This window comes from Phyllobates terribilis, unplaced genomic scaffold (genome assembly GCF_046119375.1).
Source record: "Phyllobates terribilis strain yellow unplaced genomic scaffold, ASM4611937v1 Scaffold_12__6_contigs__length_324123572, whole genome shotgun sequence".
NCBI lineage: Eukaryota > Metazoa > Chordata > Amphibia > Anura > Dendrobatidae > Phyllobates > Phyllobates terribilis.
The window spans coordinates 35,632,335-35,660,209 of NW_027362772.1; the positions used below are offsets into that span (position 1 = coordinate 35,632,335).

The window sequence follows — 27,875 nt, forward strand, 5'->3', positions numbered from 1 at the left end:
CGCGGCGACATTGCGGTATATTACAACCATTGATTGATCACATTGCAGTCTTGCAGCCCACCATCTGCGATGACGCCCACCATCTCCATCAGACATACCTTTTGGCATAGACTTAAAAAATGTAAAGGATCCAGCACTAATTAAAAACAGCGTTAGGGCTCGAACGTATTACCCACTGACGCGCGCTATATATAAGTCAATGGGTGCATAAAAATTGACCAAAGTGGACAACCTCCAACATCGTAATCCATGCCAAGTGAAGACATTAGGGACCTAATAGTTGGAGTATAGATAAGGGATATATTGAGATATTCATATGATCTGTTTATCAGCTAAATAGTTAAATGTTGGATATTTCCCCCTTCCCCCCCATAGTTATCGGTGGAGTCTTCTTCCTTTCCCCGCTGCATTATAAATGGTGTAACCTTCCCCATAGGATTCATAATTTCTTCGGAGATGAGATCATAAGCGTCCAGGATATTCCTAGAGCACTTAGACGTTGGGTCTGCGGCTGGGATAGTGCTTGGCCATCTTCATGACGTCATCTTCATGCCCTAGATGTCTTATGCAATCCAACATAACTTTGTAACTTAAAGTCAGAAAAAATCCAGGACCTTATGTACAGTACATGGGCGAGGGTCAGCCCCCTAACATGAGAAGCAATGTGCTCTATGTCGCCGGAAAGCAATGTGACCCACACCGATGGAAAACTAAGTGACCCACGCTGGAGCAAGGCAGCATGCCCCACCCCGACGGAAGACAACGTGACCAACGACAATGGAAGACAACATGACTCACGATGACGAAAGACAACGTGACCCATGACGACACAAGGCAACGTGACCCACGACGACACAAGGCAACGTGACCCACGACGACGGAAGACAACATGACCCAAGACGACGAAAGACAATGTGACCCATGATGATGCAAGGCAACGTGACCCACGACGACGGAAGACAATGTGACCCACGATGATGCAAGGCAACGTGACCCATGATGATGGAAGACAATGTTACCCACATCGACGTAAAGCAATGCGACCCACTCCGACGGAAGGCAACGTGACCCATGCCGGCGGGAGGCAACATAACCCACAACGACGAAAGGCAACGTGATCCACGATGATGGAAGACAAAAATTGACCTACTACGATGGAAGACGATGATGGAGGAAAATGTGACCCACGATGATGGAAGACATTATGACCAATGAATGTGGAAGACAACTTGACCCATGACAGAAGACAACATGACTCATCACTATGGAAGGCAACGTGACCCATGCTGAAGGAACACCTTGCAACACATGCTGATGGAAATCAACATGACCCCCGACGAAGGAAGACAAGCTTCCCCTGTACAGTACGAGCCTCAGTCCCCGTCAGCTTTCAACAGAGGTCCCACTAATGTGACTACAACTTACCTGAAAAAGCCTTTAAGTTTTTCCAAATCTGCCCCTTAATTAGTGTTTCAACCACATTTTACCTAGAAAGTGTCTTCGTTCCCCCTGTTATTCTTGCCCCAGGTCTCCTGAGTGCCACACTCATGCTTCCAGAAGTATTAGCTACAGTTATCCAACATCCTTTAGTTCTTGCCACAAGAGCCTCCTTAAGTGCTCCACTGATGTTTCCAGAAATGCCACAGCTGCCGATACCACTGGGTTCCTCAAATATACCACTGGTATTTTCAGAAGTGAATAGGTGCCTAAAAGTGTCCCACTTAGGGGGCGGACATGTGGCAAGGTCTGAAGGGGCTGAAGTCTTTGCAGAGAGCAGCGCTTTACTAGAGTTGCTGCCACTTCCCTCTAGTGATAGGTGGAAGCAACACTTCTTTCTACTGGCCGCATCTGGTACTAAGGGATAAGCTGCAATACCAGGTGCGGCCACAAGAGTGGCGCAATTCCTACATGATGCTGGTGCATTTTTATCGCGTTGCACAGTCTTTTTTTATATTTTCAGGTCAATTTTCACTTTAAGGTCTCGGTCCAACTTTGAATAAAGGGACATTGTCGCCGTTCCACATCAGAAAGGCTTCACGCACGGTTCTCCATTTCAGGGGAATTAGGCAGGAAGCAAACTGCTGACATCTTGCTAAAGTTTGGACTGTTTGTTTTAGCTTTTTTTCTTTCTTTTTCTTTGTCGGTTTCTGCTGAATTGGGCCCTTCGCGCAGACTTGTGTTCTCCATTCCAAAAAACACCGTCAAGCTGTAATTATCCCCCCCCCCGTCCCACAATAGAAAAGCTTTCAGAGCTCTGACAATACGGCTGATTGTGAGAAGGGGGGAGGGCGGCAAATTCTGTGACTGACGGCTTCTCTCTCGCAAATCCAGATGGGGCCCCTGCACATACAATGGCGGCCATTATCGAGTTGGCCGAATGAAAAGCCGCCTCGCAATTGGCTACGGCGACTGCACACTGCACGAGTCACTGCGGCACAAGGGAAAGGACACGGCGGCACGTACTGTGCAGAGGGGCGGCCACAGGGGTTAACTGTTACCTTGCTGCAGACTGTACACGACGAGGAGGATGCTGGCTTTGCACTTGTACCCATTTTTCTTTGTAGAGGTTTTTTGCGCTTTTTTTCTGCACCATATTCACCTTTCCATTTGTGCCACTTTACGTCTATTTTATACACATTTCTTCTTTTTTGTACGTGTTCGCCATTGAGTGCAGAGTTTAGAGTTCCCGAATGTTTCAACCTGTTCCGTCATTTACAACTTTTCAAAAAGTCACAAAATAATTTGTCAAAAATGCACAAATCATCCTCAGTGGCTTAACTAGAGTCTGATGGGTCCCAGTGAAAAATTTGGACCTGGGCTCCCACCTGCATGTTGGTCAGATGTAGGGGCACTTGTAGTGTTCTAGATCCTATAAAGATCCTTCCTGGTATAATGTCCCCCATCATGTAATAATGCCCCCCATACTGTGCCCTAGGCTGTAACAATGTCCCACTGCCTGGGCCCCTTCCTATAATAATGTCCTCCATCCTGGACAATGTCCAGTAATAATATTGCCATCCTGGCCTCTTCCAGTAATAATGCCTCCCATCCTTTAACAATGTCCCCAATCCTGTGAACTTTCCTGGTATAATATCCCCCATCCTGTGCTCCTCCCTGGTACAATACCCCCCAAAGGTGGGCTCCTTCCTGGTATAATGTCCCGCATAATGTAATAATGTCACCCATCCTGTGCTCCTCACTGGTACAATACCCCCATCATGTAATAATGTCCCCCATACTGGGCCCTTTCCTATAATAATATCTTCCATCCTGGGCAACATGTAATGGTGTACCACTGTCAGCATCAGGCGTCAGGAGGACTTTCTTCGTGGGCGGCGTCTGCTCTCCTTCTCTGTTATTTCAAACAGCGGCCGCCAGTGCCGGGCTGGCTGTATCCATTGTATTCCAGGCTCGGTGAGTTACCAACGTTACTAGCCAGTAAGTGCCTTCTATGTGGTGCATATACACCAGCACCAGTATCTCCTATGTGATGTGTGTATATATACCAGCGTCTCCTATGTGGTGTATATACACCAGTCCCAGGGTCTCCTATGTGGTCTATATACACTGGCCCCAAGGTCTCCTATGTGATTTGTGTATAAATACCAGCGTCTAATATGTGGTGTATATACACTGGCCTCAGGGTCTCCTATGTGGTGCATATACACCAGCACCAGTATCTCCTATGTGATGTGTGTATATATACCAGCGTCTCCTATGTGGTGTATATACACCAGTCCCAGGGTCTCCTATGTGGTCTATATACACTGGCCCCAAGGTCTCCTATGTGATTTATGTATAAATACCAACGTCTAATATGTGGTGTATATACACTGGCCTCAGGGTCTCCTATGTGATGCATATACACCAGCACCAGTATCTCCTATGTGATGTGTGTATATACCAGCATCTCCTATGTGGTCTATATACACTGGCCCCAAGGTCTCCTATGTGATTTGTGTATAAATACCAGCGTCTAATATGTGGTGTATATACACTGGCCTCAGGGTCTCCTATGTGGTGCATATACACCAGCACCAGTATCTCCTATGTGATGTGTGTATATATACCAGCGTCTCCTATGTGGTGTGTATACACCAGTCCCAGGGTCTCCTATGTGGTCTATATACACTGGCCCCAAGGTCTCCTATGTGATTTATGTATAAATACCAGCGTCTAATATGTGGTGTATATACACTGGCCTCAGGGTCTCCTATGTGATGCATATACACCAGCTCCAGTATCTCCTATGTGATGTGTGTATATACCAGCATCTCCTATGTGGTATATATACACTGGCCCCAGGGTCTCCTATGGGATGCATATAGACCAGCACCAATATCTCCTATGTGATGTGTGTATATACAAGCGTCTCCAATGTGGTGTATATACACAGGCCCCAGGGTATCCTATGTGGTGTATATACACCGGCCTCAGGGTCTCCTATCTGATATGTGTATATACCAGCGTCTCCTATGTGGTGTATATACACCAGCCCCAGGGTCTGCTATGTGGTGTATATATACCAGTGTATATATACACTCTCTCCTTTTAGGTCTTTCAGGTTATCATTTATGGACTACTTTGGATTCGGTGGATTACGTCGGAATCCCTGGACTGGACGGCTATTTTTTTTTTTTTATAAATTGGTGAAGCAGGGCTAGAGTCGGGGGTGTTTATTTTAAAATACAATATTTTTTGTGCTTGTTTTTTTTTGTTTTAACTTACTGGGTTAGTAATGAGGATGTCTGATAGATGCCTTTCTATAACTAACCCCTGGGATTGATGTCAGCGGAGATTACACAGCTGACATCAACCCCAAAAAACATTACCCCGATTGCCACCGCACCAGGGCAAAGAGACGGGCAAAGTGCTAAAGTTAGATACATTGTAACAAACTTTCCAGACAGGAAATGAATTTTTTCTGCTACTTATTTGTTGAACTTGGGCTGAATACAATTGTAGCAAACCCTCAGCTGCGAGAAATATTAGTGCTATATGAGTTTGGGTTTCAGGTCGTCTTAGAGATCAGAAGTTTTGACTAGTAGTGTTTTGGGGTGACCACTAAAGCCAAGGTGCAGAAGAAGGCAAGTCCCAGCACTGGACTGGCCCACCGGAGGAGCGGAGAATCCTCCGGTGGGCCACATTTCGGCCCCCATAAGACAGTGGACTCCTATTGTATCAGCTTAGGTACCTACTATAATACAGATAGACTATTAGTTAAGCCCCTCGCCCCGGCAGAGCCCCTGACTCCCCCTTCGCCGTGTAATTCTCTGACTCATTATTGGACTCCACCGCCAATTCAGGGAACCTTTGATAATAACTAAAAGCAACAAGCCATAATTACCCTTTCTATCTCATAAATAGATGTTTAGCGGCTCCGACCCACACAACACGTCCCCGAGCTTGAGAGCAAAGTAGAAATATCCTTCAATTTTCAGCATTCTGGATACAAAAGGATTCATTAACCGTGACCTCTCTCCGAAAGTGGACATCGCTCATGGGTGACCCGACCGAGGTCTATAACGGCTCTAATTAATAGGTAATTATATTAATTCACTGTATATTCAATTAATGAATTAGGACCCAATCTGAGACAGAGATTTTGAGGTTAAAGGGGCAGAAAAAACCCAAAACAGGAGTATTTTATATACAGTATGGTGCTCTTCTGCCTGTGGCTTTCTGCTAAGTGAGATTGAAGTATAGGCAGTATGGTTCACAGGCAGGTCTTATAAAGGGATCTTCTGGTTTTGGCAAGTGTCACTGCTTACAGGGTTCCCCAATGATAGGCTGGGAAAACAGAGGACCAAAGACCATGGGTTGTCCATGTAATGGAGATACATCAGGTTCCCAAGACCGAGATCCATTCTTGTGCCTACTCTTAATATTAGAGGGGGTCCTGAATTGGGGATGTCGCTATCACCGGGCATCATCCTCTGAATCTGTGGATGACTGGGCAATGGATACCCTCTAGTAGACCTCTTTCAAACTCTACGAGGGTCCGGGGATCGGTGAGTATTAGACTTTAATTTTTTTTGAATGCATAGAGGAGGCACTGTTTTTGTATTTGTATGGGGGTTACAAAGGGAAAATTATCATTGCATGGAGGCACTTTTACAGTGAGGCACAAGGTAGGTAACATTTAAGGTGACACTGAAGGGGTGCTATTACATTTTGGGGGGTAATATTTCTTTGTAGGTGGAAAAAGATTTTTATAGCTTTAAGGAGGCACTATTACTTTGTGAGGCACAGGAGGTACCATTACATTGTGGCGTAAAAAGTAATTATAGAACTTTGAGGGGCACAAAGGGGGTGTTATTACTTCGAAGAGACACAAAGGGCACTATTACTTTGTGGGCAACGAGAAGGAGGATTACTTCTTTCAGAGATACAGAGGGGTAACCATTACTTTGTGGGGGGCTCAAAATGGCTATCATCACCGTATGGAGGCACAAAGAAGGGAACGGTTACTGTGGTCTTAAGATTTGTGCCACTGATCCATTAAAATTTTGGTACCCATGGCCAACATGTAGTCAAGAACAAGGCCGCCTCCATATTGGCTCGCATAGGGAACATCATCGATGTACCGAACATACGTTGCCAGGATGGATGGATTTTTCAGGGACTTACCTTGTACTATGAGATAGGCCTGGGTAGTGTGGGGCTTATCCTGGGTCTGGTAGGAGCAGGTGTAGAGACCTTCATCTGCCACATCCAGTTGGGAAATGATGATGCTGAACTCGGTCTTGTTGTAATTCAGTAGTTGGACGCGAGGGTCTATGGACCATTTGTCATTGCCCGCATACAGGATGTTGGACCGGTTGAGCCAGGCGACTCGCGTTACTTGGTCATCAATCGAACAACTGGAAGACAAAAAAGCAAAAAGAAAACCATAATAATTTACTTTCATTGAGTCATTGGAATGAACGGAAGAGGATAGAAGCGGTTGACTGTCTCACAAATATGGTTTCTTTCTTCCAACAACATTGCCCCACTTCCTGTCCACATTTTGTGTTATTACATCTCGGTCCCATTAACCAGAGCCAAGGACTAGTGTGGCGCTGTTTTTGGATGGCTACCTTCGGAAGGGTCATAGACCTTCAATGGAGCGGTAGGCCACATGCACAGTTTCTCCTGGCCTTGGTCTTACACTTTGAGGGACACAAGGGATGTGGCTTCCCCATTCTTTCACTGTCAATCCTACAATGATCTAATAAATGTCGTTAGAGATTACAACCCAAAAACATCTGTAGAAATCAACCCAAAAATTTCGGAAGCGGCAGTAATTTTCTAGACGCATGATCTACCTTGCTTCTGAGGTTTCCTCAGCCTCAATGTAGAAGATATTTTGTTCTTTCCATAATTTAGCCTAGTTGAGTCATTGGAATGGATGGAGAAGGTTATGAGAGCTTGACTGTCTCAGAAATATGGCTTCTTTCTACTAATAACAATGCCCCATTTCCTGTCCACATTTTGTGTTATCACATCTTGGTCCCATTAGGTTGCCGAACTAGACCTGAGCCAAGGACAAATATGGCGCTGTTGTTGGATGGCTACCTTCAGAAAGGTCATAGACCTTCAAAGAAGCAGTAGGGCAAATGCACAGTTCCTCCTGGCCTAGGTCTTACACTTTGAGGGATACAAGGGATGTGGCTTCCCCATTCTTTCACTGTCAATCCTACAATGATGCAATAAATGTCCTTAGAAATTAATTCACAACCCAAAAACATCTGTAGAAATCAACCCAAGAATTTCAGAACCGGCAGTAATTTTCTAGACGTATTATCTACCTCGCTCCTGAGATTTCCCCAACCTCGATGTAGAAGATATTTAGTTTCTTCGCACGTATCGGCCATTATAATACCCTCATCTTATTAATATCCCCCTCCCCACCCTCATCGGATGTCAAAGGGTCATCTCTGAACCTCATCGCTCTATGATAACGAGACTGTAAAAGTCCACACGACCCTTTTGATAGAAGATTACATTCACAAAGCCTTTCCAAGCGTCATTGACATCTCCACCATGTGTTTTTTATCCTTCTGGATAATACATTGCCTTCCAGCCGTCATATCGTGTCTCTTTTCTATAGACGCGTCTTCACAGCTGGATCCTTTCCTGTTATAGCTCTTGGTATGAAGCCGGATCCAATAGCCCCGTTATTTCCTTATTTATGAAAGACTTTCCACAACCTCTATAGACTCCTACCGTCTTCTAATCCAAAACACAGTGGCCCAGCTGAGTCGTCGAGGGTCTAAAGAGTGGAAAACTTTCAGATTGCATTGATTACCATGCGGGAACGTACCTGCTTTATAGATGCTGGAGCTATTTGTGCAGAGCTGGTGGGATGCTGGGGCCGGATCAAAGACTCAAAACAATCAGGAGCCATAAAAAGATGTTCAATAACATTCCCTTCCTATACATGACCACATCAAGGTATCACAAGACATGGCTGAAGCCTTAGGGGGCAAAATGTCTATTATGAGCCATAAAGGACCATATAAATGGTTTCAGGCTTATAGGGCCATATAACTAGTATTAGCCATAGTGGAGAGGGAAGGGTCACACAGCTAATATGAGCCATAGGTGCCATATGAATAGTAAGCCATAAGGGACCACAGGACCATGTAACCAGTGAGGCATAGGTGCTATATAACTAGTGTGAGCCATAACAGGAATAGGCTGGGGGAGTCATACAACTAATATGAGCCATAGGGGGCCATATAACTAGTGAGCCATAAGGGGCCATATACTGTAACTAATGTGTGCCTTAGTGGGCCATATAACTGGTATGAGCTATAAAGGGATATATAACTAGTAGTGATGAGCGAGTATGCTCGCTACTGCTCGGTGCTCGCCCGAGCATCTCACTGCTCGAGATGCTCGGCGCTTGCCGAATATTTCCGGGTTGCTCGGGGGGGAGCAACCCTGCATGTTTGGCGCTATTTAGAGAGCCAATGAACATGCAGGGATTGTCTGCCATGCACTGTAATGCCATAGCCATGTTGGTTGTGGCATTACAGTGATTGGCTGGCCACACAGCGTCATCAGGTCTATATCAGACCAGGCGCCGCCATGCTCGTCACAGTCACTCCGGATCAGACAGTGTAGGGAGAGCTGCTGCTGCATCAGGGAGAGATTTGCTTGTGTATTAGGTAGTGTAGGGAGAAAAACCGTACATTACACATATCCATCTTAACAAACAGTCCTTCTGAGGACTAATCCATCTGCAGAGATATCAGGCAGGCAGGGTGTATAGGCAGGCAGGCAGGGTATATAGCAGACTGCAGTGCATATAGCACAAGAGGCTCCATTCCAGTTCTGCCTTCTGCTGCTGTTGGATATTTCTATACAAAAGCCCAGGTCTCAGGGGCCAGGAATACTTTTCTTTGGATCTTAATCCTCATTATTTGCTTAAAAAAACAATCCAGAGAACACTATTTTTTCTGTGCCATTTGCTTGTTGGCACTGCAGAATACAGCCAGGTCCTTTCCATATCAGACCACTAGAAATCCAGCTATTTAAAACTGTGTTTTCTCTGTCAAAAGGATCACATATACGTTGTCAGAAAATACTGCCATTTCTGGCCTCCATTAAAAATTTCCTTTAGTGTGTCAGTGAAGCAATTCACAGCAGTTTGCTGGTCAAACTACTTACCTACAGGCCAGGTATTTAAAACTCTGTTTTCTCCATCACACGGATCACATATAAATTCACTCCAAACTCATCCATTTGTAGTGAGCGTGGAAGATACTGTCCTCCATTTAAAATGTGCAAGGCACGTGGCAAAGGACGGGGAACTGGACGTGATGGTAATGGTGCATGCAGAGGCCGAGGACAAGGCCGTGGGCAAGCCGAAATTGTGCCACAACAAACACCCACATCTTCTCGCCTGACCTTCCAGTCCCAATTTCTAGGGGACCGCAGCACACCACTATTGAACCCAGAGCAGTGTCAAAAGGTTGTTGGTTGGATAGCGGATAATGCTTCCAGTCACTTAGCCACCACAACCACCCTGTCTTCCAGACGGTCAAGTCTCAGTAGCCGTGAGTCTGGACCGCATATTCCTCACCCTGATCTTCCTTCCTCCCACCATGCCGAGTACCCAGAGACAACGGATCCCACACTTGGACACTCTGAAGAGCTGTTCACTTTTCCATTTATAGATTCGGGCCTCTCGCCCGGTCCACTTGAAGTGGGGAAAGAGGAGATTGCGTGTAGCGAAGCCCAAATATTTGAGCAGCCACGGTCACACGAAGGCGACGGTTGGAAAGTGTCACAAGTGGTGGACGATGATGAGACACAATTGCCAGAAAGTCAGGAGGAGGACCAGGGTGCGGACGTGGAAGACGAGGTGGTGGAGGCTATAGTAACTGACCCAACCTGGCAGGAGGACATGCAGAGTGAGGACAGCAGCACACAGGGGGAGGGAGGCAGAGCACCCCAACAGGCAGGAAGAAGCAGTGTGGTGGCCGCAGACAGAAGGCAGGCAACCGATTCCCGTAACACCAACACGAAGGAAGTTGCCAGTACAACTGTTAGGTCTTCCCGAGTCTGATTGTTTTTTAAAGACTCTGTTGATAACCCCAAAAAGGCCATTTGCACCACCTGCCAGGCCAGCATCAGCAGGGGTGGCAAAACGACCAGCCTGACCACCACCATCATGATCAAGCACATGGCAGCAAAGCACCCGACTTTGTGGGCCGAACCCCAGGGTCCAGGAACATGTCTGTGGGTGGCAAATATGCAGCCAATGCCCCATAGGCCACACTACTAAATTCTCACATTTCATGACTGCTTGCCTCGAAATGTTGCCTTTTAGGCTCGTGGAGACGGAAGCTTTCCGCAACCTGATGGCGGCGGCCGTCCCTCGGTACTCGGTCCCCAGCTGCCACTATTTCTCCAGGTGTGCCATCCCCGCATTACACAAGAACTTGTCCCAAAACATTAGCCATGCTCTCAACAACCCAGTTACCGGTTAAGTGCACCTAGCCACGGACACGTGGACAAGTGCTTGTGGGCAGTCAGACCTTGGGACGGAACACGTGCTTGCGGGCCCTAGGTAAATCAGGGTTGCCCCCACGGTCTACAGCTCCTGCACCTCATCCTCTTCAGCCTTCATCTCTGTAATGACCACATCAGTCACAAGCTGGAAGCACTGCAGCACTGCCTTGGCCAAGTGGCAACAGGCTGTGCTGAAGCTAATATGCTTAGGTGAAAAACTACACAATGCTGAGGAGTTGTGGACAGCTCTGAAAGAGCAAGCAGATCTATGGCTCACACCTCTGAACCTACAGCCAGGCATTTTCGTGTGTGACAATGGACAGAACCCGGTGGCGGCTTTGAGGCGAGGCGAGCTCACACACGTACCATGCCTGGCCCATGTGCTTAACCTCGTGGTTCAGCGGTTTCTCAAATCCAACCCGGAGCTGCCGGATCTGCTTGTTAATGTACGCCGCCTGTGTGCCCATTTTAGAAAGTCAGCTACAGCTTCTGCCGCCCTTGCAGTGTTTCAGCAGCATTTGCAGCTTCCGGCTCACAGACTGGTGTGTGATGTCCCCTCGCCTTGGAACTCTACACTGCAGATGTTGGGAAGGATTTGTGAGCAGAAGAGGGCAGTTGTTGAGTACCAGCATCAACAAGGCCTTCGGTATTCAGTTCAGACTCCACACATAAGACCTCAGGAGTGGACATGCATGTCAGACATATGTACCATCCTCCAAAACTTTGAGGACTCCACCAAGATGGTGAGCGGCGATGACGCCATAATTAGCATCACCAACCCGCTTCTCTGTCTTCTGAAACGCTCTCTGCTCACAATCAAAGAGAATGCATTGCAGGCGGAGCATGATGAGATGGAGCAAGGAACCATACAGGGTGACTACACACAGCCAAGCCTCATTTCATCCCAACGTGGATTGGGTGACAATGAAGAAGAGGAGGAGGAAGAACATGAGCTAGTTTCAAGCACTATAGATGGTACTACCTGCACAGCTGTCATACCGTCTTTTCAGCGTGGATGGCCAGAGGACAGAGAGGAGGAAGAGGAGAAGGAGGAGGAGAGGATGGTCAGTCATCCTCTTGGTGAGGACACGGAAGTCTTGCCTGTTAGTAGTCTGGCACGCATGGCTGAGTTTATGTTACGCTGCCTTTCCCATGACCCTCGCGTTCTCAAAATTTTGGGTAACAGTCATTACTGGTTGGTGACACTTCTAGACCCACGCTACAAGGAGAACTTTATATCTCTTGTTCCTGAGGGGGACAGGTCCACAAAAATGGGGCAGTACCAGAAGGCCCTTGTTGCGGAACTATTAAAAAAATTCCCATCTGAAAACGCTGGCGGCAGAGGGCACACTTCATTGGACAACCAAGGAGTACAAGCGAGAGAGACACAACTTCAATCCAGCAGAGGCAGGGGAACACTGTCAAAGTTCTGGGAGAGTTTTCTCAGACCCTCCCATCGCACAGGCTCTGAGGCGCGGGGTACTCTCACAAGGAGTGCAAAGTTTGGGAAGATGCTGAGGGAGTACCTTGCCGACCGTACCAATGTCCTCCGTGATTCCTCTGTGCCTTATAATTATTGGGCATCCAAGCTGGATACGTGGAATGAACTGGCTCTCTATGGCTTGGAGGTCCTGGCGTGTCCTGCCGCCAGTGTTTTATCAGAGCAGGTTTTTAGTGCTGCTGGTGGAATTATAACTGATAAGCGCATCCGCCTGTCAACTGAAAATGCTGACAGGCTGACTCTTATAAAAATGAACAAGGGCTGGATTGGGCCAGACTTCTCAACACCACCGAATGATAGCAGCGTAACATAAACTCAAATCCAGTGTCTTTTCTTGGGAGGTGTATTCCCATGCACCTTTTCACACCCACACATGGGTATACACTTCCTGATTTTGGCTATTTGCTCTTGTCCTCCTCCTTCTCCTCATCCTCCACCACCATATCACCAGGGTGACCGTGGTCCGTGATGCAACACCCATATAATTTTTTAAAAGGGTGTTTATGATGCCCGTAAAAATTTTTTTTTATACAGTATGTTCATGTATACCCCCCAGGGGTAAATGTTTGTCAGCCCATACACTTAGTGCATGGGCATTACAAGTATAGGAGGCCCGCTCCTTTCTAATGGGAACATTTTTTTGTTGTTGAGACACTCCTCTATGTCTCTTCAAAGGGGTATTAGGTTGCGTCCAAATTTTTGGCAGCCCTTGCAGTCACTGGATACGCAATAACAGTATAGGAGACCCACTTGTTAATAATGGGAACAACAAAGCATAGCCGGCTGATGGCTCTCTAACAATAGCTAGGGCCGACTGCTGGCCTTTTAAGAATAGTAAGGGCCGTCTGATGTCCCTGTAAAAATAGGCTTTATGACTTTCAGAGTCACTCCATCATAAATAAAAAAGGATATGTCTAATGATGTGTCACACACCACATTGCCAGATAAGGTTGTAAAATGTTAAAATGACATTTCCCGGTGAATGCACTTGTCTTAAAAAATAACGTAAAAAAAACAATAGGATCTTTCTTTAGTATAAAAAACAGTGTCACCAATTTAACCTCAATGTAATCACATTGTTCAGCTCCTGCACCTCCTCCTCCTTCTCCGAAATGACCACATCAGTCACAAGCTGACAGCACTGCAGCACAGCGGCAACAGGCTGTGCTGAAGATAACATGCTTAATGCTTAGGTGACAAACCGCCCAGCGCTGCAGAGTTGTTGAAAGCTGTAACACAGCAGCCTAATCTGTGGCTCTCACCGCTGAACATACAGCCAGGCATGGTCGTGTGTGACAATGAGCGGAACCTGGTGACAAAGAAACGACAGCCAGAGTAGATTCGGTTTCCCTCTATTCCAGTCCTTTCACCGAGCTAAAGAATATGGCTGTGGTGAAATACAACTCCCACTGAGAAGCTGTTTGAGATTGAAAAACATTGTGCCCACCAAAGGATTTGATTCTGAGGGCTCACCTTTCTCTCCCGCTCAAGAGCCCCATAGCAGCTGCAAAGTTAGCGCTATCATGAACTCTCCTGAGGTAGAAGCCAAGGCACACCAGAGGATTCTCTGGTGGGACCGTCCAACCCTGCCGAGAAGCAGTCCTGGCTAAGAAAAGTGTGTGGAAAGGTTCCCGGACACTCTATGGCTCCTTTTTTACTGAGGAGGAAGCCCATGCAAACACGGGGAGAACATACAAAGTCCTTCGAGATGTTGTCCTTGCTGGGATTTGAACCCAGGATCCCAGCGCTGCTAACCACTGATCCAATGTGCTGCCGTTCACCCTCTAATATCTAACAGGCTGGAGAAACTTGCACCTACCGCCACTCTATCTTCAGCTCCTTTGTGAGAAAATGTATTTGGGCAGCCACTCAGTCTACCAAATAAAATCCTGAGATGGAAATTGGGGATGGCTTCCCTACTGGTACTGGGGGCAGTGCTAATACCATGGCGTCGTACCATAGTTTGCTGGAAATATTCCAGGCTGGTAGGACGCAAGCAAATTCCCATCAGTAATGTTCAGGCCACATTTCAAGTGCAAGTGTGGCACCCCAAGAGTCCGGTTGCCACAGTGGCATTGCCTCCCTCACAAGGGGTGATGCCATGCCTGGAAGCAAGCAGGGGTCCCCTAGTCAGGTATACTAGCATGCAATACTTTCCTGGCTCCAGACCAGCAAGGGGAGCTCCTCCCCTTAGCAACTGGAATCTGGAGGTGGGGTTAGTTAGAGTTAGTGAGAGGAGTTGAATACAGGACAGGGAAGAGGAAAGACCACGGCAGTTCACCCCAGAGAAGAGCGCAGAAGAGCAGGACACCGAAGTCCGAGGTTGTGGGGCACTGAAGGCCCAGCAGCAGAAACCGGAGGGCAGGAGACTGCAGGTCTCCTGGCCCGATCAGACGCCCGGAAGCTCAGCAGCACCGCAGGGCCCAGCATCGTCACGTGGGAGTGACACTCCAGGAAGGCCCGAGCTGCCTGCCATACGGGTGAGCACAAAGAGGTTTTACTCAGGGACGAGGGCCGCAGCACAGCTATAAGCAGCAGGGCCAAAGAGGACAGCGCAAAGGGAAGGCCTCCAAATTCACCTGGCGAGGTGGATTCCCAACTTGCTTCCAGGCCACCCAGACCTCTACTACCAGGTAGTACCCGTGCCCCTATCTGCCTAACCACCGCAAGTAAAGATAAGAGGAAACCACCATTAAGTTGTGGACTGATTATTAACTGCGCCATCCCCTGCACTACACTGCACAGCAACATCTATAACATCACCATTTCCTGCCCTGGAGCTAAGCTCTGCCTGTGGAGAGCTGAACCAACTCTGCTGCATCAGCATCAGCTCCATAGGATCTGCACCGCAGCGGCGGCTCCATATAGCCGCACACCACAGGTGGCGTCACGAACATTATATAAAAACAATATTCCCTTTTTCTTTATTCCCCTTTTATTGACCGCCCTGGGTCACGGACCGGGTCACCGCCACTGTGACATCCCCCAGCATCGACCGGCCCGGCTACCGAGTACCCCACGGCCCAGGGGGCGCGTCACAGGCAGCTTTAGAGGACTTCTTGGGAGAAATGACATGCAGGGTAGATACGGTTTCCCTCTGTGCCAGTCCTTTCACCGAGCTAAATACAACTCTTAGCAAAAAAATTTGTGGACAGGCTCCGTTCCGTCCCTGGTCACATTCACCTGTCCATGTATTTGTGGTTAGGCGGTCCTTCCCAGTAAGTGCACTAGGGAGGGCACTGGTAATGTTGTGGGACCCGTGCTTGTGGAAGGTGGAGGCGATACCGGGAAATATAGTGGCGGCTGGGGACCGAGTATGGACACCCGGATGCTGCCGGCATGAGGTTGTGCAAAGCTTCTTCCTCCACGAGCCTAAAAGGCCACATTTCAAGTGCAAAGAGCTGCCCAGAAATCTGGCAGTTTAGTGTTGCAGCCTGTGGGTGGGTGGCTGCATACTTGCGCTTGCATTCCAAGTAACAGAAAACTAAGCAGATGGTGGCCTCTATCATCATCATGGCCTCACCTCGGCACTATGAACTCTCCTGAAGGAGAAGCCAGGGCCCGCCGGAGGAGTCTACGGTTTTCTGGTGGGCCTGTCCAACCCTGCCGAAAAGCAGCCCTGGCTAAGAAAAGTGTGGAGGAAGGTTCCCGGACACTCTATGGCTGCTTTTTTAATGTGGATCGGCCATGTTTATGCATGTTATTTCTCAAACCACATTACAGATCAGGCCATTGTCCAACTCTGTATTCAAGAAATTAAATGCGCAAAGAAAGATGTGTGTGTGTATCAAAGCACCACCGACAAGTGTGAGTTGATGTTATACGGGCTGCCATTGCTTCTGCAACAAGCTCAATTACAGGACTTCCTGTGAGAAATGATATGCAGGGTAGATACGGTTTCCCTCTATGCCAGTCCTTTCACCGAACTAAATACAACTGTAAGCAAAAAAAATTGTGGACTGGCTCCGTACCGTCCCTGGCCACATTCACCTGTCCACGTGTTTGTGGTTAGGCGGTCCTTCCCAGTAAGTGCACTGGGGAGGGCACGGGTAATGTTGTGGGACCCGTGCTTGTGGAAGGGGGGCCGATACCGGGAAATATAGTGGCGGCTGGGGACCGAGTATGGACACCCGGCCGCCGCCAGCATGAGGTTGTGAAAAGCTTCCGCCTCCACGAGCCTAAAAGGCCACATTTCAAGTGCAAGCAGCTGTCAAAAATTTGGCAGTATAGTATTGCAGCCTGTGGGTGGGTGGGTGGCTGGCTGCATACTTGCGCTTGCATTCCAAGGAATGGGGTAGGGACAACTGAACGCTGCAGTGGGACAAGGACGTGGATGGTGATTGTTGCAAGTCTGCAATGACAAGTTCATGGCGGGAGGCATCTTTGCATGCGCCAAGGATCACTTATGATGGGCACACTTTTAGGCAGTGACCAAGGAGTCAGAGATGCTTCCAGGGGTCTTCTCCATGCTGTTCCCATGTGTTTTCAGCACTGTATGCATGTGTCTGATGATGTGTCACACACCACATGGCCAGATAAGGTTGTAAAATGTTAAAATGACATTTCCTGGTGAATGCATTTGTCTTGGTTGAAAGCAATTCAAAAGTGCAAAAATGCATCAAAAACGCTACGTGTGAACATAGCCCAAGTTGTGGAGGAGTATTTTTGTTTTTGGTTATTTATTTTGTCTTATATACAAGTCATTACCCTGGAAATGATGTTCCTTAACATATTTCCCAGGAAAATCCATTTTGTTTTTGTTTTTGTATGTTTTATTGTGAGTCCGTAAAAGTACTCACAATAGTATTACTCTGACCATGTTGCAGTGATCTGGGAGTCTTCCCCATGCTGTTCCCATGTCATTTGAGCACTGTTCCCTTCGATTTGGGTAATTTTTAGGCCCTCTGCAGACTTCCGGGGGGAGCCGCCTGAAAAATGCTCGAGTTTCCCACAGACTTACATTGGGCTCGTTGCTCGGGTCGAGCACCCGAGTATTCCAATGTGCTCGACCCGAGCAATGAGTACCCGAGCATTTTAGTGCTCGCTCATCACTAATAATTAGTATACTCCATAGGGGACATGTAGCTAGTGTGAGGCATTTGGTGAGATATAACTAGTATGAGCCATAGGGAGCCATACCACTATTACGAGGCATAGGGAGCCATACAACTAATGTGAGCCATTGTGAGACATACAACTAATATGAGCCATAGGGAGCCATACAACTAATGTAAGCCATAGGGAGCCATACAACTAAAGTGAACCATACAACTAATATGAACCATAGGGAACCATACAACTAGTATGAACCATAGGGAGCCATATAGCTAATATAGGCCATAGTGAGCCATACAACTAATATGGGCCATAGTGAGCCATACAACTAATATGAGCAACTAATATGAGCCGTAGGGAGCCATACAACTAATGTAAGCCATACAACTAATATGAGCCATAGTGAGCCATACAACTAGTATGAACCATAGGGAGCCATACAGCTAATATGAGCCATAGGGAGCCATACAACTAATATGAGCCATACAACTAGTGTGAGCCATAGTGAGCCATACAACTAGTATGAGCGATAGTGAGCCATACAACTAATGTGAGTCATAAGGAGCCATACAACTAATGTGAACCATACAACTAATATGAGCCATAGGGAGCCATACAACTAATGTGAACCATACAACTAATATGAGCCATAGTGAGCCATACAACTAGTATGAACCATAGGGAGCCATACAACTAGTATGAACCATAGGGAGCTATACAACTAATATGAGCCATAGGGAGCCATACAACTAATGTGAGCCATAGGGAGCCATACAACTAATGTGTGCCATAGGGAGCCATACAACTAATGTGAGCCATACAATTAGTGTGAACCATAGGGAGCCATACAACTAATATGAGCCATACAATTAGTGTGAACCATAGAGAGCCATACAACTAATATGAGCCATAGGGAGTCATACAACTAATATGAGCCATAGGGAGCCATACAACTAATATGAGCCATAGGGAGCCATACAACTAGTGTGAGCCATAATGAGCCATACAACTAGTATGAACCATAGGGAGCCATACAACTAATATGAGACATAGGGTGAGCCCTTGTCACGCAGTGTAGGAAAGACAAAGTGCAACACGAAGGGATGAGGGAAAGGGAGCCCAGACACTAAGGAAAGAGGGGATGGAGACCTCCTAGTCTGATCTGATATCATCCTGTCTTTTCTACCGTCCCTATATTGGTTTCTCACCAATCGCCAATCAGGAACCTAAAACCCTGTATCTCCCTAGAGCTATACCCTGGCTAGGGAAAGGGGGGGGGGGGGTGAGCACTAGTCAGTCCCCACTAACAACTAAAGACAGCAAGGGGAGACTGAAAAGGGGAAAGTAACTTAGCTTGAGCCGACTTCAGAGAGATTACACACATGGTCTCTTAGCACCAAAGAGGAAGTAAGAAGACTGCAATAGCTCCAAGCCTTCACAAGGGGTCATGTGAATATCACCGGCGCCTCCCTATATAAAACAGGAAGTATTTAAACACCCAGGCCTGGGTGTCAATTAGCCTGATGGAGGTAGCTGCTGGGTCCTAGAGTGAGACAGATCTAAGATGATGTCTGTAATACCAAACAAAGATTTCCTGCAATTATCTGCAGGGCGACTGTCTGTCACATCTGACACACCCGTGACAGCCATACAACTAATATGAGCCATAGGGAGCCATACAACTAGTATAAACCATAGGGAGCAATACAACTAGTATGAGACTTAGAGGGGCATAAAAATGATATGCTTTACAGGGAGTCAACAACTAATGGAGGGAGGCATTCAACTAATATGTGCCATTGGGGTACATATATAATTATCTGATAAAAGCCATAAAGGAGTATATGACGGGAATAAGCCATAGTTTCCATATAAAGGTATGAGCCATGGAGGATGGGAGGGTGGTGTTGGAATAGAATTAGTATGTGCTACATCAAAAAACATCACCTCCCCTTGAAAAAAGACTGTGTGTGCCATAGGGGATCATAGAACTAGTTTGGGCTATATCATAAGATACCTCCTCCCAAAAATCGACTTCTTGGCCACAGCTGCCTATAAGACTACGCAACACCCTCTAGAGCTATATTGTCTATAGAAGAAGGGCTGCAGCTGCTATTGGGGTTGGAGAAGGGGCGATGCATACGGGAGCCAGAAATTAGGTTCCCCCCTATCTCCTCCTCAATGGTTGATGTGAACCTGGGTCCCTCGGGAGCTGATTTCACAGGATTGGCTGATCATCAAATATATATGGGGTGTCCTCACTTAACTGAGACTTGAGATGTTGGGAAAAAAAGGGACAGCCATGTTGGATTTCAACATGGTCAATCCTTTTATTTTTATGGAGGATGACCCATTGTGGCTTACTATCCCCTCTACAGAATACACAGAGAACACATGCTAGCTCGTTTGGGTTGAGCGTGCATGTATGTGGGTGATATAAAAGGAATTGCCAGTGGTAAAGCCATAACATTATTTACTTGTTATGGTTGCATAAATCCTTACACCCCTCTATTAATAGATAATATAGAAAAAAATATGGATTTATTCCGCTCCTCGTTGGCATAGCGCGGCAGCTATCTCCAGGAGAGTTATCCCCTAATTAGAGCTCTGCTTCCAACATAGTAGGTTTTATAAGAGCAATCAGCTTTTTCCTAGGAGAAAGTAATATTTTAATTTAAGGACGCCCCGTTCCTGGTATATAAGCATCTCATAAGGAGAGGAATCCCAGTTTTTCACGCCTAAGAACGTTTTGGAGGTTGTGTTGGAAGCGCGCTCCTCTGGGAGACATTCCCATCTCTATAGTACTACTCCCCTGATAGAACATCATAGTCTTAACATGTCAGGATTGATCTGGATTACCGCCCACGGAGAGATCATAATGTAGTTATGATTACTGCGAGACGGACACATAAATCACAGTGGAAGGAAGAAGACTCTTAACCCTTCTGAGACTAGAGCTTTGCGATTGCACTCATTACATTTGGTGGACTGAGGGGTCGTTGAAGAAGCCAACAGTTGAGGATGACCATAGCCATCTCCATCAACTTCAAGAAGACATTGTGGGTCTCTGATCAGTAGTTTGGTGATTTTGATCTCATGTGATTTGAGATGAAGTCCTAGGGCACCATAACATCATAAGTCCTTGAGTCTACCTCGGCTTTGTCATGAAACATAGCATCCTAAAGGCCACTACAGATATTTCCTTCATTAGGATGGTACCAAAAAGATACAAGAGTGGTGAGCCTTGGACAACCTTTGGTTGGTTCTCTTTTTGGATGTTTTGATAAAATGCATGTGCTATTTTGCAATAGATAATTTATTGGTTGCTGCTCAATATTGTGAATAAATTACAAGGGGCACAAGACCAATGAGATGTGGTGCATCTAAGATGACATATCGTATGATCAGGGAAGTCTTTAGTGGTCAATAGAGCTAAAATCAACTTTTCGAACCTCAAGTTTCCCAATCAATCCTATGAATAACACTCGACACAATCATTATGAACAAAATAATATTTTGCGATCCTTGGAGCCCCACTAGAAGTGACCTGCTCATCCTTCCACGTTCTTATGATTCTTCTGCTTCTTTAGACCTCCTAATGTTGACTCAACCTTGGATATGTCATTGGTCTTGGATATCAGAGACCAAAACCATGGTTTCATTAATACACAGACCTGTCTTTGGAATCTGCACTTGGGTTATGTCACTCTTTGTCCCAAGATTTGCCACCACTGAGAAGGGAGAGACAGGGAATGGTCTACTTTTAGAGATGAAACCAAGGAGAAAGCTGAGTCTTGGGTCATGTCACTCTTTGTCCCATAATTGCCACCACTGAGAAGGGAGAGACATGGAATGGTCTACATTTAGCGATCAAACTAAGGAGACACTTGAGTCTTGGGTCATATCACTATTTGTCCCAAGATTTGCCACCACTGAGATGGGAGAGACAAGGAACAGTCTACATTTAGCGATGAAACCGAGGAGAAGGTGAGTCTTGGGTCATGTCACTCTTTGTCCCAAGATTTGCCACCACTGAGAAGGGAGGGAACGGTCTACATGTAGCAATCAAACTGAGGAGAAGGCTGAGTCTTGACTTCTGAAGAAATACACTTGAATGTGTGAGAGCCATTTTGGCTAAACTTTGGGACAAAACCGCTTTAGTTTTGAGCCCTGACCCCATCAATTTAAGAATAAATTTCTTTTTTGGGTTATTTTTCCCAAAAAAGTTATTGGGTTTTCAGATCCTGTGGGCACCCAAGCAACTTTTTGAAACATCAAGAACCTCTTTTCTCTCCTGGAGGGATCACTCCCCATCTGTAGGAAGGATAGATTTGATTGAAACTGAATTTCCAGTCCTGGCTGCTAATAACTCTAAAAAAAGTAGTAAGAAGTATTTTGAGGGATGTCCAGCCCCTTCCTTGACTTGTTTCTTAAAGGAGTTGTCCATTTTGGACAAATTATTTGTTTAATACGTTCCTTGACTACAAGTTGATCACAAAGTGTCCCTCCTGCTGAGATCCCAAGTGATCAGTTGTAGAGAAGCCTAACATTAAGTGTTTAATTTCCCTACAGCACCACCACAGGGGAAATAAAGCATTACACAGTGTCCATTCTAATCAATGAATTATCTGTGTAATGCAGGACAGGACAGGACCTCCGGAGGGAGCAACGCTATTTGTAACCACTCTCCATTATTGGAGGACCCAGTGGACCCATTAACAATGTTTCTCTAAAGTAAACGACCCCTGGAAGTCAGTCTATTGTTCCTCAAGTCATAATTGCATTCAGGCTGAGAATAAATGCGATTATTTTCAGGAACAGTCACTTTCAAAGGCAAAATGGAAAACCCCAGAAGGAATCAGACAAGGCCCCCGATCTGCATTTGCATCTGCTCCTGAGCTTCAAAACTTCCACAAGAGATACGGAGCGTTGACGAGGGGCTTTATGTGGCAAGGTCACACGGGGACTTCAATGTCACAATTAGTGACAGCTGGTCTTAAAGCTGTGGGGAGCAGAGCGTGGACTGGCGGAGCACATAGTAATGCAGAGAACGTCTCCGTCCATACACAGTATATGTCAAGCACATCACACTATGAGCAACCTCCATAATGTCAGGCTGGGCACTAACTATAGGGGCGCAGAGGCCGACTATGAGGGGTGCAGAGGCCGACTATGAGGGGCGCAGCGGCCGACTATGAGGGGTGCAGAGGACGACTATGAGGGGTGCAGAGGATGACTATGAGGGGCGCAGAGGATGACTATGAGGGGCGCAGAGGACGACTATGAGGGGTGCAGAGAATGACTATGAGGGGCGCAGAGGACGACTATGAGGGGTGCAGAGAATGACTATGAGGGGCGCAGAGGACGACTATGAGGGGTGCAGAGAATGACTATGAGGGGCGCAGAGGACGACTATGAGGGGTGCAGAGGACGACTATGAGGGGTGCAGAGGACGACTATGAGGGGCGCAGAGGATGACTATGAGGGGCGCAGAGGACGACTATGAGGGGTGCAGAGGACGACTATGAGGGGTGCAGAGGACGACTATGAGGGGTGCAGAGAATGACTATGAGGGGCGCAGAGGACGACTATGAGGGGTGCAGCGGCCGACTATGAGGGGTGCAGAGGATGATTATGAGGGGCGCAGAGGCTGACTATGAGGGGTGCAGACGACGACTACCAGGGGTCCAGAGGACAACTATGAGTGGTGCAGAGGACGACTATGAGGGGTGCAGAGGACAACTATGAGAGTGCAGACGACGACTACCAGGGGTCCAGAGAACAACTATGAGTGGTGCCGAGGACGACTATGAGGGGTGCAGAGGACGACTATGAGGGGTGCAGAGGATGACTATGAAGGGTACAGAGGATGACTATGAGGGGTGCAGAGGACGACTATGAGGGTGCAGAAGCTGACAATAAGGGCACTGAGGTTGACTGTAAGGGGTGCAGAAGCAGACTATGGGGGGTGTATATTGACTTTAGGGGAGCAAAACTTGACTATAAGGGGTATAGAGGATGTGTTCACACCTACAAGCTGCTGATAAATGGAGTCTAATAACCCCTCTGATGGTTGCCCCAAATCAAGGTATCCCCTTATACTAGTCCAGCCCGTCCTTATGTCCCTCATAGGACAGAATGGTTGTAATATCTACATAGCGATGTCCTGCAGGCTGGAGAAACGTCATATCCTCTCATTTATGGATCCGAGAGACATAGTTGGTCTAAAAATGGCTGCTGGTCACTAATATATATATATATATATATATATTTGTGTCAGCAGAGACCAGCCAGGTCCAGGGCACGGTCACCCCAGCAATGTGTTCATGGCCTTTATGATCCGGGAAGTGGCGCTAGTATTATTAATGCCCCGATGTCTCGAGCGGCGCCCATCCTGCACTTGTAGAACGTGATGTTTTTTGATTAACGACCCCTGGAAGGTCGCGTCAAGCATCTGTCAAAGCAGAGAAAATGTGTTTACTGCTCCCACGCTCCGTATACTTTCACATGCAAAAGATTCGCTTCCTAACCGACGGATGCAAATGAATCGGGGAAATGGGGATTTCATTAAAGAGGAGATGAAAGGAACGAAGGAATATTGAGCGGAGAAGAGAAACATGAGACGTGAGTGACTGTAAGAAAGAAGGGGGAAAACTACTATGGGGAAAAAATACATAAAATGCATCGCGTCCCAACATGTCCAATTATACAAGAGTACGCCATTATCAACCAATCAGACGTCACCTCATTTTTGGCTTCTTGGCTCCTTTTCATCTTCAGGGATGCACATGGACAGTATTAGGGGCTTTATATTAGGAGGTGCTTAATTTTCTATTAATATAAGCAATTCCAAGTAATTTTGATTTTAATTGCAATTCTGCACCTGACCACACGGTGCACTGTTATGAAAAAAAACATCCAGAAGTAGGCAGAACTCGAGCTCTAAAGCTCCACCTAGTGGACCATATACTGAATGCAGCTATTTGTTATGTATAACTTGATTACAAATAGATTTTATGTCATTTGGATTCTACTTGCAATTCCTCACCTGACCACATGGTGCACTGTTAGAAAAATCACATCGAGAAGTAGGCAGAACTCGAGCTCTAAAGCTCCACCTAGTGGACCATATACTGGATACAGCTATTTGTTATGTATAACTTGATTACAAATAGATTTTATGGCATTTGGATTCTACATTCAATTCCGCACCAGACCACATGGAGGTGCTGTTATGAAAAAACACAAAGGAGAAAAGTGGAGATAAAGCTGAAAAGCGCCACCTTGTGTACTATATAGTAAGTTCAAGAATTTGTTACTTATAACTTATGCCAAATTGTTCTTATGTTAATTTATTGACTTCCAAATAATTGTGATTGCACTTGCAGTTCCCCACCTGACCACATGAGGTGCTGTTATAATAAGACACATATTCGAAGAAGGTGAAGAAAAAGCTTTAAAGTTCCACCTAGTGGACCGTATAATGGATGCAGAAATTTGTTACATATAACTTATCCCAAATAGTCTTACATAATTTCGATTTACTTGCAATTCTGCACTCGACCACATGGCACGCGGTTATGATAATACTCATATAAATGAAAGGTGGAAAAAAAACTCTAAAGCTCAATTTAGTGGACTATATAATGGGTACAGAAATGTGTTACAAATAACATATGCCCAATAGTGTTTACATAATTTGGATATTACATGCAATTCCCCACCTGACCACTTGGGGTGCTGTTATAAAAAAATATTTTGGAGAAGGTGGAGAAAACTCTTTTAAGCTCCACCTAGCGTACTGTATAATGGGTGCAAAAATTTGTTGTATATAACTTATTCCAAATAGTCTTCACGTAGTTTTGACTCATTTGCAATTCTGCATGTTACCACATGGTGTGATGTTATAATGAGACACACATAAATGGAAGGTGGAAAAAAAATCTCAAAAGCTCCACCTAGTGGACTATATAATGAGTGCAGAAATTTGTTACAAATAACTTATCCAAATTATGTAAAAGGCTATTGGGTATAATGCATGCAATTCCACACCTGACCACAAGGTGTGCTGTTATAATAAGACACACATAAGAGGAAGATGGAGAAAAAGCTCTATCTAGTGGACAGTATAAAGGTTCAGCAACTTGTTATGCATAATGTATGCCAAATGTTCTTTATATAATTTAGATAATACTTGTAATTCTGCACCTGACCACATGGTGTGCCGTTATATTAAGGCACACAAAAAAGGAAAGTGGAAAAAAAAGCTCTAAAGCTTCACATAGTGGACTATATAATGGGTGCAGAAATGTGTTAGAAATAACTTTTGCCCAATAGCCTTTACATCATTTGGATATTACATGCAATTCCCCACCTGACCACATGGTGTGCTGTTATAAGATGACACATATAGGGGGAAAGTGGAGAAAAAGCTTTAAAGCTTCACCTAGTGGTAACTATATTAAGTGCAGTAATTTATGTATTAAGAAATGCAAATATGTCCTGGGGAATTAGAGGATGATTATTTGGGGTTTATTGGCCCCCCCAAAAAGAAAATATTACTCCTCTATGGTGTCAGGTCAATGAATTTGCATAGTCATAATGTAAAGGACACTAAATTAAAACTGTTATAATAACACATATATAAGAGGAAGATGGAGAAAAAGCTCTAAAACTCCATCTAGTGGACCATATGCATAATTTATGCCAAATGGTCTTTACATAATTTAGATATCACTTGTAATTCTGCACCTGACCACATGGTGTGCTGTTATATTAAGCCACATATAAAATGAAAGCGGGAAAAAAGCTCTAAAGCTCCACTTAGTGGACTATATAATTTGTGCACAATAGAGTTGAAAATAACAATGCCCAATAGTCTTTATGTAATTTGGATATTACTTGCAATTCCACACCTAACCACATGGTGTGCTGTTATAAGACGACACGTATAGAAGGAAAGTGGAGATAAAGCTTTAAAGCTCCACCTAGTGGACTATATAATGGGTGCTGAATAGAGTTACAAATAACTTATGCCCAATATTCTTTCCGTAATTACTAATTTGCCTATTAATTGCAATTCCACACCTGACCACATGGTGTGCTGTTATAAGATGACACTTATAGGAAGAAAGTGGAGAAAAAGCTTTAAGGCTCCACCTAGTGGACTATATAATGGGTGCAGAATAGAGTTCCAAATAACTTATGCCCAATAGTTTTTACATAATTTGGATATTACTTGCAATTCCACACCTGACCACATGGTGTGCTGTTATAAGATGACACATATAGGAGGAAAGTGGAGAAAAAGCTTTAAGGCTCCACCTAGTGGTAAGTATAATAGGTGCAGTAATTTATGTATTAACAAATGCAAATATGTCCTGGGGAATTAGGGGATGATTATTTGGGGTTATTTGGCCCCAAAAAAGGAAAATATTACTCCTCTATGGTGTCAGGTCAATGCGTTTGCATAGTCATAATGTAAAGGACACTAAATTAAAACTCCGCTGACGCAGTGCATCTTCCGCCAGCTTAAAGCAATATCCTTTCCACTTTGGAGAAGTCTCAATGCACAGAAGTATTCGGAGGAGAGACGCGTAAATAGATTTAAACATTTCTGCTCCATAGTCAGGAAAATCAAGGTTTAATAAGCCGGGATGGTTTCGAATGAATTTCTGGCTGGGAAATCCCAGGGGAGGGTGGAGATTCATTGCCAGTTGCGATACTTCAGGTCGCTCCACTTGATATATATAAAGACAAGACCAGACGCTCCGAACCCTTACACTGCCGGGCGGTAGAAAATGGGTATATACAACAGCGGACTGCAAGTAGTGGGGCCCCTGTGCAACACACCCCACCACAACCCCTAATGGCATGCATAAGAGCCTTTACACTTAATCAGACCCCCATGTTCTTGAGATGGGGATCCCAGAGAATGCAGAAGGGGGCAGATAGGGAGTGTGAGAGTGTCGGAGACCCTCTATATCCTACAGGTGTTTTATTTTTCTCCATACCACGATCTGTATATAACAAAAAAATATAGAAATCTTGCAATTCTCACACCGGCCACTGTGGCTAAGATAGACTCTAACTTCCTGTTGATTCAGGAAATGCACATGAATATTAGCAGCAATAGAATAGGCTCTGACCCTATCTGTTGTATTGAAGCATCTAATGAGCGTGTGTAAAGGTAATTTTTAATTTAGTGAGAATGGTGGATCCTGTGTTATCTACTCTTTATAGAGGTGTTATCAGTCAGTGTACAGGAGGGAGAGGAGGTGAGCTGTGACATCACCTATTGTGAATGGTGGATCCT

At 45.7% G+C, this 27,875-nt stretch overlaps 1 protein-coding gene across 1 annotated transcript in view; it reads right to left on the minus strand.

Annotated features, from left to right (window-relative positions):
* Positions 1-27,875, minus strand: part of IGLON5 (IgLON family member 5) — a 496,038-nt gene that overhangs the window by 62,532 nt on the left and 405,631 nt on the right. The window contains exon 3 of the mRNA XM_073655753.1: positions 6,631-6,863. Within this exon, the coding sequence (XP_073511854.1) occupies positions 6,631-6,863 (233 nt within the window). The remainder of the gene's footprint in view (positions 1-6,630; positions 6,864-27,875) is intronic.